Source organism: Odontomachus brunneus, unplaced genomic scaffold, assembly GCF_010583005.1.
Source record: "Odontomachus brunneus isolate Ranch 3 - 2012 unplaced genomic scaffold, Obru_v1 Obru_scaffold_050, whole genome shotgun sequence".
Classification (NCBI taxonomy): Eukaryota; Metazoa; Arthropoda; class Insecta; order Hymenoptera; family Formicidae; genus Odontomachus; species Odontomachus brunneus.
In genome coordinates, this window is record NW_022639500.1 from 821,212 (window position 1) to 840,049 (window position 18,838).

The following is an 18,838-nucleotide window of genomic DNA, read 5'->3' on the forward strand; positions in this document are numbered from 1 at the left end:
GAGAGAGAGAGAGAGAGAGAGAGAGAGAGAGAGATCTCGGTGAAGTGGTCTCGCTTGATTGACGAGGCAGCCGGCACTTTTCCTCCACACTCCCGTGCGAGACCCCCATAAGACGTAACGCGAAAGACGGAAGTCGGTACCGGGGGGAAGACCACGGCGAATATTTTTCCGGCACAGCTCCGTCGCCCTCCGTTGCTCGTGATAGCCCGACAAACTCGTGTTTTATCGCATTATTTATTGCCGCGAGACACGAGCTCTCGCTGCGCTCGTGCCGGCGATATAGCGCCACCATCGCCAACACACATCCCCGAACGTTTCTTGGCCCGTCGTTCCTCGCACATACACACACACACACACACACACACACACACACACACACACACACACACACACACACACACACACACACATACATATATACACGTGCACTCGCCGCGCGGCCGTTATTGATGGATTCCACCCTTATGAAATATCTGGAAGCTCGGTACGAATTTATTGCGAGCAGTTCTCGGCCGGCTTTATCTCGTATTGTTCATGATAAACCCGCAGTGATATCCACGAGATATTTCGGGGCCTCCTAAAAAGCCCCCCGATGAGCCGTTATACGACTCCTTCTTCCCGCGCCTCCGCTCTCGCCGACGTGGATAAATACGCGCACTCGCGTTGGCTGGAGCGACGTACGCTGCGAACGTCCGCATTAATTCGAGGGAGCACGACAGATCGCGAAATAAAGCAGGAGCTTTTCACGAGAAAAGCGCCCCTTGTCGCGCGAGCTTGAGCACTTTTTCTTTTTTTGTTTCGTCGGCTTCGAGAAGCGTATCGTTACAAGAGGTGTCTTTATTGCGTCACATTATGAACTCTCTCTCCTTCTCTCTGCGGTTTCCGTTTTTACATGAAACAGCGACGTCGTCAGCTTTTATCGCGCTGATGCACGCACGAGAAGGTTAAACGCGCGTTCACACGGGCGATTTATGAAATATTTATGAAAACGCGCGGCAGCACGCTGGCGTGCGCGAGCGATTAAGAGCCGTGAAATTCTTACCTCCTCGGAATAATTTCGTTTGATGCGGAAGGATGGCTCCTCGGGACTTCTCTCTCCGTGCCCCAGCTCTGCATCCGAGCGAACGACGACATAATTATTCCTTCCTTCTGCGACCCGGCGGCGGGGGAGCGCGCGCAACGAGGCTGAAGGAGAGCGCGCGATATTTACCGAAGAAAATTTTCATAATCGTGCCGCCACCGACGCGCTTTTTCCAGGGCCTTGGGCGTCGTTAAAAGAATTTGCACGCACTCGTCAGCCGCTCGTTCGTCCGTAAAGAGACGGCGCGAAGGGCCGAGGAACCTCTCTCTCTCTCTCCCTCTTTCTCCCTCTCTTATTTTCTCCCGTCCAGTTCTTCTCTCGCTTCTGTTTCTCTCAGCCACCGCGGTGAAAAACTGGAAAAAAGAGAGATATCGTTCCGTGACTAAGCTCTCGTATGTGCATCGTACACGTCGGATTCTTCCGTGATTATCGATGTCGTTCGCGTCGATTCGCGCAATGCGTCTTACCACGCGGAGGAATTTGGGGCAGGTTGCGGTCCGACGATGCACGCGATCCCGCGAAATCGAGGATTGCAGCCTTTCAGTCGCGAGGTTGCCTCGCCTTGCCGGTCATTTCTCCCGTCCCGGTGCCGGTATACAATATCAAGACGAGCAAAAACGTCGTCGGCGAGAGCGCGCGGATCGTTTCTCGCTATTACGCGGCAAGAGAAAGAGCCGGGCCATTATGTAGCCGGGCGCGTCTTATCCGACGGAAATTGACCGCGACGTGTATTATCCGACGTGGCGCAAACATGCGAGTTCAGGGAAACCGGGTGGAGTGAGGTGGGCTCTTGCGAAGCGAGCGACGATATATTTTTTACGTTCGATTCAATTTCGCCGCGCGCGCCTCACGTGTCACGCGATGCAGCGTCGCGTACACGTCGCATCATCTCGAGTTGCAACGTCGCGTATACCTTCACGTCGTATTATCTGGCTCTCTCTCTTATTACCGCCGCGTTTTTAACATCGGATTAATGAACTCGACAATTGTCCGATTCTATCACTATTCACGACACGAGTGATGCTGCGTTCGGAAACACACACTGTGTGCACACTACTAGACGATAGCCGTTGGAGTGAGCGAAATACAAGAGTGAGGTAAAAAGAGAGGGAGAGTACTCGAGTGACGTTTCCGAACGCAACCTGAGTCGATGGTAAGAACAAACATGAGAGACGCTAACTCGATACAAGCACCGGTTATATGTATCGAGAAACGAAGAGATTGCTACCTGATAACGTATAACTTACCTCACGTCCCGACGATCGCGCATCGTTATCCTTGACACTCCTGATACTCTTATTCATCGCGCGGGACTCACTTTTGACGGACACAAGACGTATAAAACGCGCGGAGCGATGTGGATCGATGTGCTAATGGCGGTTGTTCGACGCAAAAAGATCGATATACAAGATGGTCGTGCAATTGATAATGTACGCCGACAATTAGCGCCACGACGCGAACAATGTCGTGGTCCGACAAGGATGCACTTGGTACAATACATCCCTCTCTCTCTCTTACTAACTAATCAATGCCACCTTCCGACATTCGGCATAGCGTGTACTTCTCTGGCGTCATTTCATCTTTCTCCGATTCTCTCTGTGATTCTTATTCTCTCACCGCGTTTCTTATTCCGGATTAATAAATCCGACGGTCATGCATGCAATTCTACCACCACTCGAATGAGTCGAATAATGAGAGCGATATATACCGACCCGACACGTTGCGACAAGCACTGGTTATATATAGCGAGAAAAGAGATTATTGTCTAAATGCCATTCTATAATTGCGTAAACGTGCTTGTAAATGGTTGTAGATGATTACGATAACCAATCAGAATAAAGCAATTAGTAAATAAAACACTTTAATTGGTTGATTCTTACGTTCACAACCACGCTTACGCAATTGTAGAATGGCTTCAACAGCGTACTTACTACATGCCTCGACAATCGCACATCGCTATTCTTGACACTTATTACGCGGAACTTTTGACGGACAAAAGACGCGTAAAACGCACGGAGCGATATGGATTGATGTGCCGATGGCGGTTGCTGAACGCAAAAAGATCGATGTACAAAATGACCATGCAATCGATGATTGTGCCGACAATTAGTGCCACGACGCGACGATATCGCGGTCCGACTAAAGCCTGATCTACAATATGCTCTTTGCTTTTTGCTTCTTTCTCTTTATCTCTTTCTGACTCAAACTTTAAGCTTTAAAACAGAAAAAGATAAAAGACAAGAAGCAGAACGCAAAGAGCATATTGTAGATCAGACTTAAGAGCTGATTGTTTTAACTTCTTGGTAAGCTTCCTAACAGTTAAATCATGTGTCTGTCTGTCTAATTTGAAGAAAAACAAATTGATCCTAAAGATCACTGCACGTAAAAAAGTTTTAATCGTAAAGTTATAAGTTAACTGACCAATCATATTTGACTATTTATAGACCACAAGAAGAATACTCGAACTCTGATTGGTTAATTTTCTTACCACCATATGATTACAATTAAAACTTTTCTACGTGCAATGGCTTTAAGATACATTCATAGAGTGCATCTCTCTACCCTTTGTCTTATTAACTAATCGATACCACCTTCCGAGGTTCAGCATATACTTCCCTGGCGTTACTTCATTTTTCTCCAATTTTTTCTGGTCACCACATTTTTAATTTTCGATTAATAAATTCGACAGTCGTGCGATTTTATCTCTATTCGAATTTCTTCTGACACGTCGCGACAAGCACCGGTTATATATATCGAGAAACGAGGAGATTACTGTCTAATAACGTATTTATCACATCAACGCGTGAATATGAATCGATGTGTTGACGATTTCTCGGTGTGAAAAAGTTGGGGATTATTGTCGCCGCGTTCCTGTTCTGTCTACACTCAGTTTCGCGTAACGATCGACCTATCGAATCGATCGATTGATAGTTACGAATACCAACTTATAGATGCACGACAGGTGGCGTTGTAAGAGCGCGGCGACGACAATTGCGCGATCCTCGATCTCTTTGCATCGGGCGACCGCCATGAACACATCGATCGACACTGCTCCGCATTTTACATACTTTTTGTCTGTCGAAAGTAAGTCTCACGCGTAAATGAGTATCGAGAGTGCCGAAATAGCGACGTGCGATCGTCGGGACGTGAGTATGTTGCCTGAGACAGTAATCTTCTCATTTCTCTTTACATACAACCGCTGTTTGTCGCGACGTGTTGAGTCGGCGTCTATCGCTCTCATTATTCAACTTTAACTTCAATACTTGGCTCCAGGCCTCTCTAAAAGTTATGCCCCAACGCCATTTTTCCGATTAATGATATATTTCGAGAGTAAAGTCTTGGCAAATTCCAAGGCACGTTCCAAAAAAATCACAAGGTCCGAACTTGTTCGAACACGTCTTGTCGTGACGGCGGTTAGGCCGGGACTGCTCTCATTATTCACTCGAGTAGTTTTAGGATCGCACGGCTGTCGAATTATCGATTAATCGGGAATTAGAGATTTGAAGATAATGAGAAAGACGGCACCAAAGATATTTGCAACGCCGAACTTCGGCAAGCAGCATCTCGGTCTGTTAGCAAGATAGAGAGCGAGAGAGAGGGTATACTACAGTGCGTCTTTGTCAGACCGCGCATTGTTCCAGTCTTGGCGCGCAACTTCGGTGTCCGTTACGATCGCGCGAGCGTAGCCAATGTTTTTGCGACGGGCGACCGCCATTGACACATCGCGCACATCGCTCCGTATTTTACGGATCTTTTGTCTGCCGAAAGTGAATCTCACGGCTAAATAAGTATCGGGAGTGTCGAAGTAGCGATGCGCGATCGTCGGAAGATATCCTCGTATCGTGAATAGACGTGGGTAACGAATAACCTCGCTCGCGGTGCGTGTGTTTGGTGCTTGTCGAGTCGTCGTCTATCACTCTCATTATTTGACTCGTTCGAGCAGTAATAGAATCGGAATCGAGAATTAGGAATGCGATAATCAGAGGTAAGGAGAGAGATAAAATCACGCTGGGAAATATGCGACGTCGAATCTTGCGAAGTAGGTTAGTCTGTAGCAAGAAAGAAACAGAGAGTGTATGTGTGCGTGTAAGAGAGTGAGAGGGATATATCACAGAACGCGTCTTTGTCGCACTTTTCACGTCGCTCGTGTATATTTCGGCATACATATGTCGTTGCGAGGTTATTTTCGATCTTTCTGCATGCTCTATTGACACATCGATTGTCATTATTTCGCATTTCACGCGTCTTTTTCTAAGTTAAATTAGTCTTTTGTGTCGAAAATAAATCTCGCGTGTAAATAGGTGTCGGTAGAATCGCGTCGTACCGCGTCGCGCGCTGTTTCTAAATTTGAATATTGAATATCTAACTTTAAAATGTTTGCAGGATAGATTATGCGGCGTTACTGGTATCACACATTCGCGAGGACGATCATCGTGAGCAATGCAAGCATCCTGAAATTTAAAGTTGATTATAGTACCTTAAGTTCATTGCATAGTAAAGAGAAATATAATCTCAGATATAACCTATAGTCGTATCTCATTCTGTTGATATTTCTGTATCAAATTATTGTTTTCGGCAAGTCCGAGATCAAGCAATTTCTCTGTCAGTGTGACTGTATAAGAAAATGTTTTTAGTTTGAGATCTGGTAGAGCTTGTGACTGCACCAGGGAAGCTGCTGCATTCCTGCGTAAAAGGACATAGCATTGGAGTTAAGATTTGGGTGGAATTGCCACTGAGATAAATTCACGGATTTGCTATGCACCTCTTTTCACGTGTATCTTCAACAAAAGTAAACTAAAAATACCAATACCTAGACACGTATTTAATCCCGAATATTTTTACTGTGTTGGTCTTTAATATGAATATTTAAACTTTTTTAATGTATAATATATGTACATATTCAATATATGTATATGTTTTACATTGAAAATTTAAATAGTCTTATTTAAAAGCTTGAAAAAACAATTTCTGTATTATTGTAACTATATAAGAAAATATTTTCAGTTTGAGATCTGGTAAAGCTTGCGACTGCACTGGTGAAGCTATTGCATTTCTGCGTAAAAAGAGATAGCATTGGAGTTAAGATTTGGATGGAGTTGCCACAGAGGTAAATTCATGGATTTGCTATGCACCTCTTGTCACGTGTATCTTCGACAAAAGTAATGTAAAAATACCAATGCCTAAACACGTACTTAATCCCGAACATTCTTACTATGTTGGTCTTTAATATAAATATTTAAACTTTCTTAATGTATAATATGTGTATATATTCAATATATGTATATAAGTTTTATATTGAAAATTTAAATAGTCGTATTTAAAAGCTAGAAGTCAAACAATTTTTGTGTTATTGTAACTATGTAAGAAAATATTTTCAGTTTGAGATCTAGTAGAGCTTGCGACTGTACTGGTGAAGCTGTTGCATTCCTGCGTAAAAAGATATAGCATTGGAGTTAAGATTTGGAGTTGCCATAGAGGTAAATTCACGGATTTGCTATGCACCTTTTTTCATGTGTATTTTCGACAAAAGTAAGATAAAAATACTAATGCTTAGTCACGTATTTAATCCTGAACATTCTTACTGTGTTGGTCTTTAATATAAACATTTAAACTTTCTCAACGTATAATATGTGTACATATTCAATATATGTATATATATTTTATGTTGAAAATTTAAATAAGACTAAAACAACAATAACAACGTTCAGAGTGAAGTATATGTCCGGGCATTAATACTTTCACCTTACTTTCGGCATGTTCGAAACGTATATGCATTTCATGTTTATTTTATACATCTATTCCTTTTCTTCGAGAAAAAGAGAAAGAGAGAGTAACGAGGACTACTATTAGTTTCAGATAGACGGTAGCTTTCCGTGCGGTGATAAAGGACCTGCCAAGCGCAAGACAAATGAATCGGAACGCAGCTGGATCGTGATCTACGAGCAGAAGTCGGAGTCATCTCGGTGAGACCAATTTTCAATATTGTCGATGAGGAATAAAAAATCTACCTTGCGTATAAGTCATGTGCACATGTTCGCTCGCTCACGTACTTATAAACATAGAAACCGTTTCCCCATGCGGGCGTAACATTGTGAAACTGACGTCACAAACATCATCGTGATCGGACGATAGCGAGCGGGTTCATGTTATTGAGCGACGTTCGCGAGATCTATTTATTCCGGCGACGGCTGGCGTGAAGCTGGCCGTTGCGAATCGACTTCCTGCTTAACGGGAGAGAGATCCTCGGCCAAGAGCAATCTCCTTCTTTGCCTATCTATCTCCCGTCCACGTCCCACCGCCAGCCATCGACGGCCACCGTTCAATTACGCAGTCATTAACTCGCGATTGTCTCTTTCGGCGTAACCTCGTTACGCCGACTTGAATCCCGGGCGCGGCAATATTCCGCGCGCAGATCTCAACACAGATAGGCTTTTAGCGTATTAGCAGGCACAATGTGACAATGGAACGTAGTCTGCGCGCTACGGGAATAGCAAATGCCGCCACTCTATCCGTTTCCCATACAATGGCCGCCCCGTTCTGCCTGTGTCTGGTGCAAACTGCAAATAGCCAGGCGAAACACGTATTTCATAAACGCCCGCAACATCGTCGCACCGAGCACCGAAGCTCTCTGTGTCTTTCTGTCCTTCTCCCTCTCACCCTCGTTCCATCTCGCCTTCATGCCTCTGTTTCGCGAAGAGGCACGTTCAAGCTAGGTGGATTTTCATTTCGCCGCGAGATTTGAGAATTCGCGCCTTTACGCGATGAGAAATACTGCGATCGTGAAAGGCAAGAAAATTTTTAGGAAATACAGGACGACTTAACGAGGAAATGTAAGTGAAGACATCGAGATGTGCAAAATTTTATATTTCTCTGTGAAATAGCGTCTCGTGCAATAATACGAAAATACGAAAACATTTTGCGAAATTGTAGGTTCATAAAACACTCATTAGTCTCGCCCGACAACACCTCCATGTGCTCGGAAACGCGAATATACTTTAATTTTTTAAAAAATTTCAGTCGCATGAATTGAAAGTACGCTGCGCTGCTCGATTTCCACTTTTAATTCTCGAATATTACGCGCTCGATGTGAGGCGCGCATGGAGAGCTCGCGGGCGAAATTTATTTCAGGAGAAATTTTTCACCGCGGAACTCAATTCGCTCCAATTAAAGTATTTAAGCGTCCTTTGACTTCGCAACGGCGGGGCGCATTCTCGCAGCGCAATATCTAGATTACCGTCAAGTGAAGTTTCCCTGGAAAAATTTCCCCTGTCGGCTTTGACTTTGCGTCGCGCAGTTCTTTGTTATCAATTTCATAACATGCTCCGCGTGTATATCGGTTCGCTTATGAAACGTTTCATAGAGGGAATTTCCTTTTTTTCTACCGTTTTACGGGCGACACAGTCGAGTCGAAGAGAAAAAAACTAGCCGCGTCTATCTACGGTTTGTCCCGCTTACGCGGATTTATCTTTCTCCCCGTTTCTCTCTCTCATTCCGGCATGAACGATTCTCCGCGTTTGAGATTTAATGACGCTCCATACGTGTTCTCCCGTGTATGACTGATTGTATCGACGGCTTCGTGACTCGGCTCTAAAGCCGCTCGCTTCTGTACGCGCAAACAGGCACCGCCGTCAGCGATATTACGTCAAATACTCGTATAATCAGCAACTGCAATTTATTTCTGAACGTGCGGCTAGATTTCGCATTGCACTCTGTTTGATTTCGAAATCGTGTGCTCGCGCGACGTACACTTTGTTATCTATCTGCTCTTTCCTCTCTTTCTCTTTCTCTCTGTCTCTCGCAACTTCGACTACGATACTTATACTCCCGTACACCTATGATTAGCGACGTTAAACAATATTGCGCAAACATCGCGGACCGTTTCGCGGTGGAAACGCTCGAAACGTGCGCACGTCGGCACTGCTGCACGGTCGCCACGTTGACCTCTCGGAAATGCGCTCGAGGGAGAAGGGAGGGGGGGGGGGAAGAAGGGGGGTCGAAACGGCGGTCGCATCGACCGGTTATAAACCCAACTCCGACGGACAACAACCGGTACGATCCTTCCGGCAGGTTACCCCGCCAATCAGTCAGATTATGCTGAATCCGGAGAGCGCGGTACGTACGTTATCAGCCGGTACATAGGGCACGGTCGATGGATATGGGCCGCGTGCGTGTACACGCGTATACACGCTGCTCGGTCTGCGTACGAGAGACCACCTATCCGGGGTCTCGGTGGGTGAACAGACGGACGCGTTTGGCCGGAATGCCGGCGGGTTCGGTCGGTCGCCGGGCGACACACGCGTCGTAAAGTGACGATCAGATCAGGATGCAGGAAATTGGCCGGATTCGCGAGCAATGGGCCATGCTGATACCGGGTCCGTGGTATCCGTGCCGTCGTGCTTGCCGCGGATAGCGGTTGGAAGTGTTGCGGTGGTGCTGCGTGCAACGTGATCGACGCGCAAGCACGCACTCACGCACATACACGCATCCTCGACGTGTGCGCGCGGGTATCATTCTCGCACACGCGCCGCTGTATCTGTTTGTCCGTCTGTGGGGCGCGTAGACAAATTTCGGGGCGATCATGCGACCCGACGCGAGCCACTACGATTTTAATAAAGATAACGGCGTCGAGTATTTGACGACGTCGCGACGGTATCGCTTTGATGGGCGTCGCTGTATTCGATTGCGGTTTATCGACGACAGCACCGGAATCTCTTGGCGTCGAGAATTACGACGGCTCGTGGCTCCGATCGCGATTACTCAACAGTGCTTCGTCTGTTCCGATGTATCGCCTTTATCGTTTATCATCACCCTTTATCATCGTGGAAAAAGCACAGGTAGTCCGCTACCTAACATCCGATCGAAGAGAGAACGCGATCATGGAAGGGACATGATTCAAGAATTCGTCTCGACAATTTTCAGTTCGGTCGGCCAGCACACATCCACCGTGAAATTTCTTCGTCGATCAGTAGCCCTCTCGATTCCACTTAATAACACCGCAATCACCACGGCGCCGTCTATCAAACGCGACGAATGCACTGGTCGCTATCGATCAGGTGTGTTCTGTTCATGATGGAAACCTCATCATCCCCGATGACGCGACGAGGCCATGATTCGACATAGTTCTTCGGCACGCTCGAATGTCGTGCCATTAAGCGTAGATAAGCCAGTGGCTAGAGCCGCGGCCAATATTGAATGGTCCGTGTACGCAGTTTGCCCGGAGGGGTTCCCAGTACTGCCACGGGGGTGGTTGTGCATTAGTGGCACCATTGTGCCGGTCGCCCCTCAAATCCATATTACTCGTGTAGTAGTCAGTCAGTATCCGTCCGTCCTCCCTCCCTCCCTTCCTTTCTCCGTCGCTCTCTGCATGTCCGTTCGTTCGGATGTACGAGTATTCGACTGTACATAGAGAGACAGACATAGAGAGACAGTACGCGGGAGAAAGAGGAGAGAGAGATAGAACGGGAGAGCCGACGCGCTCTATATGCAAACCACCGCGTAATGAGTCCGTCAACCCCGTAACGTCGTTTGCTGCTATCCTTGCACTTAGGCGACGGCGCTCGGGCCATTTTCCGACGAATCCTCCGGGCCGTCTCGAATGCAAATCCGTAGTAGTCGCGCTGCCAGGCGATCGCGTGAATTTGCATTCGCGCCGCGCCGCGATTGCGAATATCCTCGCGGCGTTAGAGCTGATCTACACACACGTCCTGGCCGCGAGAGTCCGAGGATGCGGGAATAACGGTGATCCGGAGAATATTCGGAGAATCGACGGGGGCGGCGTGAAGGATGGACGACAGATGCCCGTCGTGCCTGTCGCGCGTTATCAACGTTATCACACGACGCGGACTTGAATAAATTCGAGTGCGGAATTGCAAATTGAATACGGACAATTGGAATTAATTGACGTTGCGGCCGAGAACGCCTGCCATTTCGCGCATTCTGGCGCACACCGCACGTCCGAGACGTTTCCTGGTTCACACAGGCACCTTCCACGACGCGTCCGGGTGTCTCGATTAATGTCGGTTATTAGCCGGCTGTCATCCGGTCGTCGTAAGGATCGCGTGTCGTGGCCCGTTTCAACAATGGCTCGTCAACGTGCGAAACGAGATGACACGGCCGGGCGCGTGTGATAATTATTCTCGCGATGCCTGTTCGGGCGCGGCGCGCGTTCTCGCTTTCGCGTCGAGTCGAGATAGTCGAGCGCTCGCATAAATGCCACGTAGCGCATACGATGAGAGAGAGGAAGAGAGAGACACACGACGGTGAATATTACGGCCGCGGAGAGCAGGTTTGCGTCGGCATCAGTCGACGTCGCCGGCATAATGTTTGGCATAGCTTGTCGCAATATGTTACGCACCATCCAGCGAGCGGCGCGTCCCTCGCAGCGTCCAATCGGGTTACTACAAGTATCTCCCTGAGCCTCGTGTCCCTCATACAGCCTGCATACAATCACTGTAACCAGCGAATCTCTCTCGCGCGTCCACCCGTCGCCCCTAACTGCCAAGTTCGTAATCACGACGCGCTAAATAACGCACTGGCATCGACCAGCTGATTAAACGGCAGCAGCTCGGACGCAGTGGCGGCGTGATAGCACGCTTTTCGCGTCCCGATAATACACACGCGCGGATTGAAAAACTCGTCCCCCGCCGCGCCGCTCATCCGTGACAAATGGACGTTGCTCAATTAACGCGCGCGGAGGAGCAGTCACGGATTCAGATCGATTGGCGTGTAACATTCGGAAAAATCGTCACAACGCTCGGTGTTATCTGCGCGATGGGTGCAAACGCGTCGTCACATATACATATTTTCCCTCCCTCGCGATTATATGTGTGAAAAATAAAAATAGATCCGCGAAGGCTGCAAGCGCAAAATTATCCGTAAAGTTGTTGGCTCTAGTCCAGGCGATTTTTTTAGACGATTCTTGCAGTCTCTGAACGACAATTTTTTTGTCAAAGGCTGAATTGCTAAAACATATGAGACTCCTGTCGTGCTACTATAACGTGATTGTAAGGGTTAACTATGACAGGATAACGGCAGCCAATTTGAAGCGTGTTTTACGCGGCGAGGGGAATCCCCGTAATGACACTTCTCATCTAATATATATCACGTATTAATAGATTCCCTTTAGCGGGCGGCGTGAAGTCACGAAACACCGCGTAAAATTGCCATCCTCGGGGTGACGAGAGAACGTCGCCGCGCGCAAATAGCGCGCGCCACTACGTTCTCGTATATCACCGCTGGCTGGTTAGCCGGCATCAGTCGCCGTCACCGGCATAATGTTTAGCATAGCTTGTCGCAATATGTTACATACCATCCAACGGCCCCGCGCCACCGTCGAATCGGGTTAGTGTTGGTGTTTCGACGGGCCCGTTGCGCCCCCATATAGTAGCAGGGCCGTGCTCGCGTGGGATGGGCGACTGATTTCGCCTCGGCACCCTCCGCCACCCCGCCACCCCGTGTCCGGGGGTGATAGCCGCCTGTCAGCGTATGCTAATCACGGTAATAGAGCGAACGCTGTACCACCGAGGCTTTGCCGAACCGCGCTAATATTTTGGAATAACATCGACCGCGCCGTTTTCGCGAAGGGACGACCGTTCCGGAGAGCTCGGGAACGTGCAATTCGGAGGGACCCGTCGCATTTCCCCATTGAGCCAGTGTCATGATTACGCGAACGCGTGAGTTGCATAGAGCGTGATTCGGGCCGTGCATATCGTATCGCACGCTGTGTTTCTTTGGCGGATAACGTTGATTGGAAATTTCAAGAGCAGCGTGTGCGCCGCATTGGCCACGTCACGCGTTTGTTTATCGTTGTCTTCGTTGTTGAGGGACTTTTTAAGAAAGTCTTGTCTCGGAATTATTTCATATTCGGTTATCTCTCTATGTATTCCGCCGATTTAATTTAACTTTTTCTTATTTTCAATAACAGTTGTGTTATATTTGCTCCACTATATGGAATATGTGCGACAAGCGAATATTGAATAATTAATATGGGCAAATAATAGGAATGACAAGTGAACTATACGGGAAATTATCCTTTCTCGCAGTCTCTTTATTGTTATTTTTCATTTACATTGGAAATTTCGAAAAGATATGGATGTTCAACGAAAATGGGAAAAGAAAGCATCGGAAAATTTAAAGAAGGAACAGTTATGATAATTTGTATAATTGAAAATTGGATGGTTTAAAGTAATGGTGAGGCATGAAAGAGAAAGACGAGGGGATCCGCCGTCGCGATTCGAATACTTCAAAAACTGCCTCCCTAATCTCTTTGCGTCCGTGTTATTGGTTTGAATTCAAGCTAGGGTGAGGGTGCGCATTAGTGGGACGCTTCGTACGATATAGGTCCCAGGGTGCCAGTAGCGTTTTGCCAGCAGCCAGCGCGAATATTATAAATTCAAAGTCAAATGTAGCGTATTGTAATTTCACTGGGAGATATCACTTAATGCAATCTGCGCGGTTCTGTCGTGAAAAAATTGCGTCCCGTGCTTTCCCGGGCAGAGGAGAGCAACGAACGCCCTCGTAAATTCCCTGCCGGTTTGTTGTCGTTGACGTCGAATCGAGATGGACTTGTCGATAAAACGCCGGTCGGCTTGATTTCTCTATGTCAAGTTTCAATTTCGCGTGATATAAGATAATTACGCGTGATGACTACTGTTGCGATCTATGAGGATCTTATTCTTCGTGGGAGGGTAGCTCGGTACATCCGCGTGAAATTAAAGCTACTATCTACCCCCGCCGCGACAAAAGGAGACAGCGCAGGAATACAGGATTATGTCTTCCTTCTCATCTTGTGCTCACAAAAAAGGAATAAATACCCTCGAGCGCGCGAGCAGAAAAATAAGCCCTTAAAGAGGCTGATGAATTTTAAATCAGCCACGCATTGAAATCGGGAAAACGTCTCCATTGCCGGGAGGACTTTTTCAAGCCCACCTCGCGTCGTCCTCCATCCACCGCCCCGCCGCTTTCAGTTTTCATCTCTTAATAATACAGAGGCACTAATACCCTGATCACATATTCTCGGGGATGAAAGGTAAATCTTACGCTCCGGGCGGGTTATAAGGAGCGCATTAATTCCATTAGAAAAGACGCGCGTCCTCCTTCCCCGATTTTCAGGGATAGGTTCCATGGATCCATCGTCGCGCGTCCTCCTCTCGACAGCGACACAAAAAATAGTTCTCAGGCAGTCCCCGAACGTCGTGTGGCGGTGCTTGTATCGAGAATACGAATGAGTACGCATTTGCTCTTAAATATATAAGAATATTTGTAATGCAGTAATCAGTCTCAGAAGTAAATGACAGTATTTTGCACATTGCCAAGGGAATGAGTCCCTCGTAATAAATTGACCGTCACGTGTCAACTCGCGTATTTTTCGCATGCAATATCAGTTGGATATTTTTCGCATTTTTGCGTGCGATATAATTTTGTGAACGTCTCGCAACGCATTTTCCATATTCCCGCGGTGCAAATAGGCTGGAAGAATGCACGACGCGCTTGCGCTCTTAAAGATCGTTGAATGTCTTGAATAGCAGACGCTATGTACGTACTATTGTCTCTCTTTCTCTCTTAAAGCAGATCATGCGAGAGATTTTATGAAAGGCCCTCCCTAATCCTCGCTCGTCGCGGCAGGGTTTCCCGCAATGCGGCCCGCAATATCGCCGCTTGCCTGACAGCCAGTGCGCGTCGTAAAAGTTATTATCACATACGACAAACGACGCGATTTCAGCAGCACGTGTCGAGTCGAGTCGGGACGAGACGAGACGGTATAAGTCGAGATGAATTTGTGCGGTAAATTCACGCTCTGTCCCTGTCGGTCGACATCATTTTTCACGTTAGGCGAAATTTTCCGCGTCGACGGAGACCACACACGGAGAAAGAGAGCAAAAGAGACCGGCCTTTTTCGGCGAAGCGGTCCTCTTAAAAAGTTTGCAATAAGTCACCAGTGGAACGATAGAAAGCGTAAAGAAGGGATCAGCGTGTCGGACGAACAGAAACGCGGGAGGCAGGGTGGAGAGAGAAAGAATTGTCGTCGGTCGATCGGCGTTCGAGGGCCGACAATTCGACGCGCCACCCCCTGGGAAATCGCTTTAAACCTTTTAAATTTGAGACCCCTGAAAAAAAGAGGCGAGTCCTCTCGAGGAGCATCGAGGCGACGGCGACTACGTCTCGTCGTACATATAGCCCGCGCTTCTGTACGCCACATAAATACATCGCGCACGGAAGAGGGAAATCTGTTTAAAATATGTTCTCTCTCTCGCCATTTCGCCATGGTCGTTTGCCACGGCGAATAGCTAAATGCTTTTTGCGAGAGGCCATTTAAATCTTTACCTTTCGTCCGCACCCTCCGCCGTCTCGCCCCATCTCGTCCGTCGCGATCTCCGCGTCCGTTTTCCCGTCTTGCCGACCGACTCCTCGCTCCCGGAAGAACGAAATGCGGCGGTACGAAGGAAGATCTACAATAGAACAAGAGAGAGAGAGAGAGTGAGAGAATCGGGAGAAATAGAGAAACTCGCTTCCTTCACTCTCTTTCTTTCTCTCCCAACGAGAGACTCTGCGCGTCCGACTTTGTTTGTTATCAATTCTCCTTATCCAATCCCGAACGTCTTCGGTTGCGTACATACCTACCTACGATATCTTTGAAGTATCTGCAAATATCCGCGCATACGAGGTAAAAGCAAACGTATTTTAAAACCGTAGTCTCTCTTCTCTCTCTCCCTCTCTCTCCTCCTTTTCGTGGCTCCGCTTGCACGACGAGTCTCTTCTGACTCTGCTCTCGCGTTTTATCGAGATTGGCCGCGGCGCGGCTGGCTGCCGTCGCTGTTGGTCCCGCAGGAAATGGGGCTCCGCGGATGCAGCCAGACAGGGGCAGGATCCGCAAGGAGAGATTCGTGAGGAGCTCGAGGCGCGTCCTCGCGAATACACACTCCGATGCCCGACACTCTTTCGCGTTATATCCGGCCCGAAAGTTTCGACTCGTCCTGCTTGCGTATGCATGTGAGACACGAGCTCGCAGCCTTTACGTGTTGAGAAATGGTGACTGCGCTATTCGCTCGCGAATTCGAGATGACAAGACCCCGGGGAAACGGAGCCACTCGTTCTCTCTCCCCGGCTCCTCTCGTTCCTGTTGTTCCCACGCGATATTACAAACGAGCTAAATGGACTTCGATCCGCGACTCCGCTCTTATTTGAATGGAAATCCTAACGGTCGCCGCGTCTCGGCTTTCCCGCTTTCGTTTCCGCCGTTGTCTCGTGTTCTCGCGAAAATGTCGCATATGGATAGCGCGTGTTTTCTTTTATCTCTTTGATTGTTTCGAGGTTTAATTGCTTGAAATCGTAATAGAAAAGATACAACTTCTCGTGTAATTTAATCGAATATAAAACTCCGCGATTTAATCGCCGATGTAATTGCTGTTTTTCGCAAATGTGGTAAAGATCAGATCGACGATAAAAAATGCATGAAATTACTCGCGATTAATTATGCATCCCTTACGAGCCGTATTGCATCTCATCGCGTGCGCACACTGTATCTCATCGCTCGGTAAACGTCGATCTTGAGAGGCTTCTTATTATAACTCGAAGGTGGAAGCGTCGCACCTGCATCGAGATTCTCGCGCGATCGAGATCGTGGCGTAGAAGACTTGCCACTCGAAAGGAGGCTAAGCGCCACCGTCCGTGAATTCGTTGCCGTACGATTAATGAAAAAAAAAAAAGAAAAAACAAGTTGGAGCGCTTTACCGAAGGCTGTTGTAACGACGCCGACCTTAATACCGACTACATTTTATACGTCGCGACTTATCTGACGAAATCGACCGCGACATTCCCAATGTTTTCCCTCGACGTTCCATCCTGGCGATACTTAAGAATATACGGTGTATACGTGTTCGATCGTTTTTAAACGCCGACCTTTCACATTTGCACCCGTCTTGCTTTCGTCGACGATCGGGTAATGTCTTTAAAAGTGTGTGAGCTACGTTTATTTGAAACACTGTAATCGAGATTATTTTATTATCTGTATACTGAGAAAAAAAGCAGCTGGATCGACAAAATAAACGATCACCGGCCAGATAATTGCATATCTGTATTGATATAGTAATATCAATGCAACTTATTGTATTAACGTGTATTTTATTGAATAGATATTTTTTTTATGAGACTAGAGACTGCCGATTTTGTCGACCCAACCACTTTTTGTCCAATATACATATTTTACTATACGTGAAATATTTCGGCCGAAGAAATCGGGCAATTTGTACATCTTTAATTAATTCTCCATGCTCTTAATAATACACGATCTTAGGATATTAGTAATGAGTAATTGCACAGTACACATAAAAAAGAATATTCTTATTTGGAGATTATCTTTATTGTTGACATTTAAAAAAATGATATGAACGAAAATAAATTAGTTTTCAATCAAAACGAATATAATGAAATTAATATAATTATTTTTTCATAAAGTATTACAATATTAATAATTTTGGTTATATATATTAGTCTTTATTTATTATTATATTGGTTATATATTATTAGTCTTTAATTAAGACAAATATAGTTAAATTAACGCAATCATTTTCTCATATACAATCAAGAATATTGTTGGTTATATGTAAGAAAATGATTGTGTTAATCTGATTATATTCGTCTTGATTGAAGACTATTTTATTTTCGTGCAACGCCATATAATCTCATTTTAGTATTAATTTTATTTTTAAAACGTCTACAATAAAGATATTCTTCAAACAACAATAACCTCTTTTCTGTTACTTTTCTCTTACACATGAACACTATAGACGCTATCGGAGAGCGCGTATGAAATAATCAAGTATCATAATGTAGCATGAAAATCGATATATTATAGTATAACACATCTTAAATAACGGGACACAGTGTATAACAGTGCTCCCGCGTGCTCCTTTGTGTGTGTTGTCATTCGGTAAACCGCGCGACTTTGGAGACACACACACGCACGTAGGCCTACGTGCGCGTGATCATAACCGCCTCAGACGCTTGAGAAGACACATCGCGTGACGTCGCGCGGCGCTCCCGATTATTTTACATTTATTCGCTCGCGTTTTATACGTATTAAGGTCTGTCTACATAGACCGAAACACGCAAAACACAGTTCGCATTCGCGCACACATTCGCAACTCGATCGTACGCGACGAGTTAATTCAACTTCAACTTTCTGCATTTTCTTTGCGTTTGCGAACTGCGTTTTGCTTGTTGCGGTCTATGTAGACGGGCCTTTATAGCGATTCGCGAACACGATCATAGTGCTGAGAATATATAATTAATTTTTATTTTATTTTATCTCATTTAAAGAAGAAACATATACGTTTACATCTCGTATATTTAATCCCTCGCGTCGTATGCCTCCGTATTCGTCGGAATCGAATAATCTACGTTTATCAGAATATCAAAATATTAAGAACATATCAAGCTATGAATACACGCTAATATCGTGGGCAATTGTCATATTTAATTTTTATTTCATCTTATCTCATTTAAAAAAGAAACATATACTTTAAAAACATATTTATATATATTTTAAAAAGAAACATACGTTTACATCTCGTTATATTTAATCCCTCGTATGTTTTCGTAATCATCGGAATCGAATAATCTACGTTTCTTTGCGTGCATTTGAGACATATTATAGCGATTCGCGAGCGCGATCAGAATGTTGAGAACATATTAAGCTACAGATACACGCTAATATTTGAAAAATAATTGTCATATTTAATTTTTATTTTATTTAAAATA

General features: G+C 46.1%; 1 protein-coding gene across 2 annotated transcripts in view; it reads left to right on the plus strand.

The window, feature by feature from the left end:
- The window catches only part of LOC116845257, a 211,350-nt gene extending 205,448 nt beyond the window's left edge, over positions 1–5,902 (plus strand). Inside the window, exon 5 of one of the 2 annotated variants that reach the window (XR_004378219.1) lies at positions 5,465–5,529. Coding sequence is in view for 1 of the 2 variants with exons in the window: in XM_032817745.1 (XP_032673636.1) it covers positions 5,465–5,543 (79 nt within the window). In the remaining variant the exon portion in view is untranslated. Of the gene's footprint in view, positions 1–5,464 lie in introns of both variants that reach the window. The other variant, XM_032817745.1, reaches the window with a different exon arrangement.
- The last annotated feature ends 12,936 nt before the right edge of the window (positions 5,903–18,838 follow it).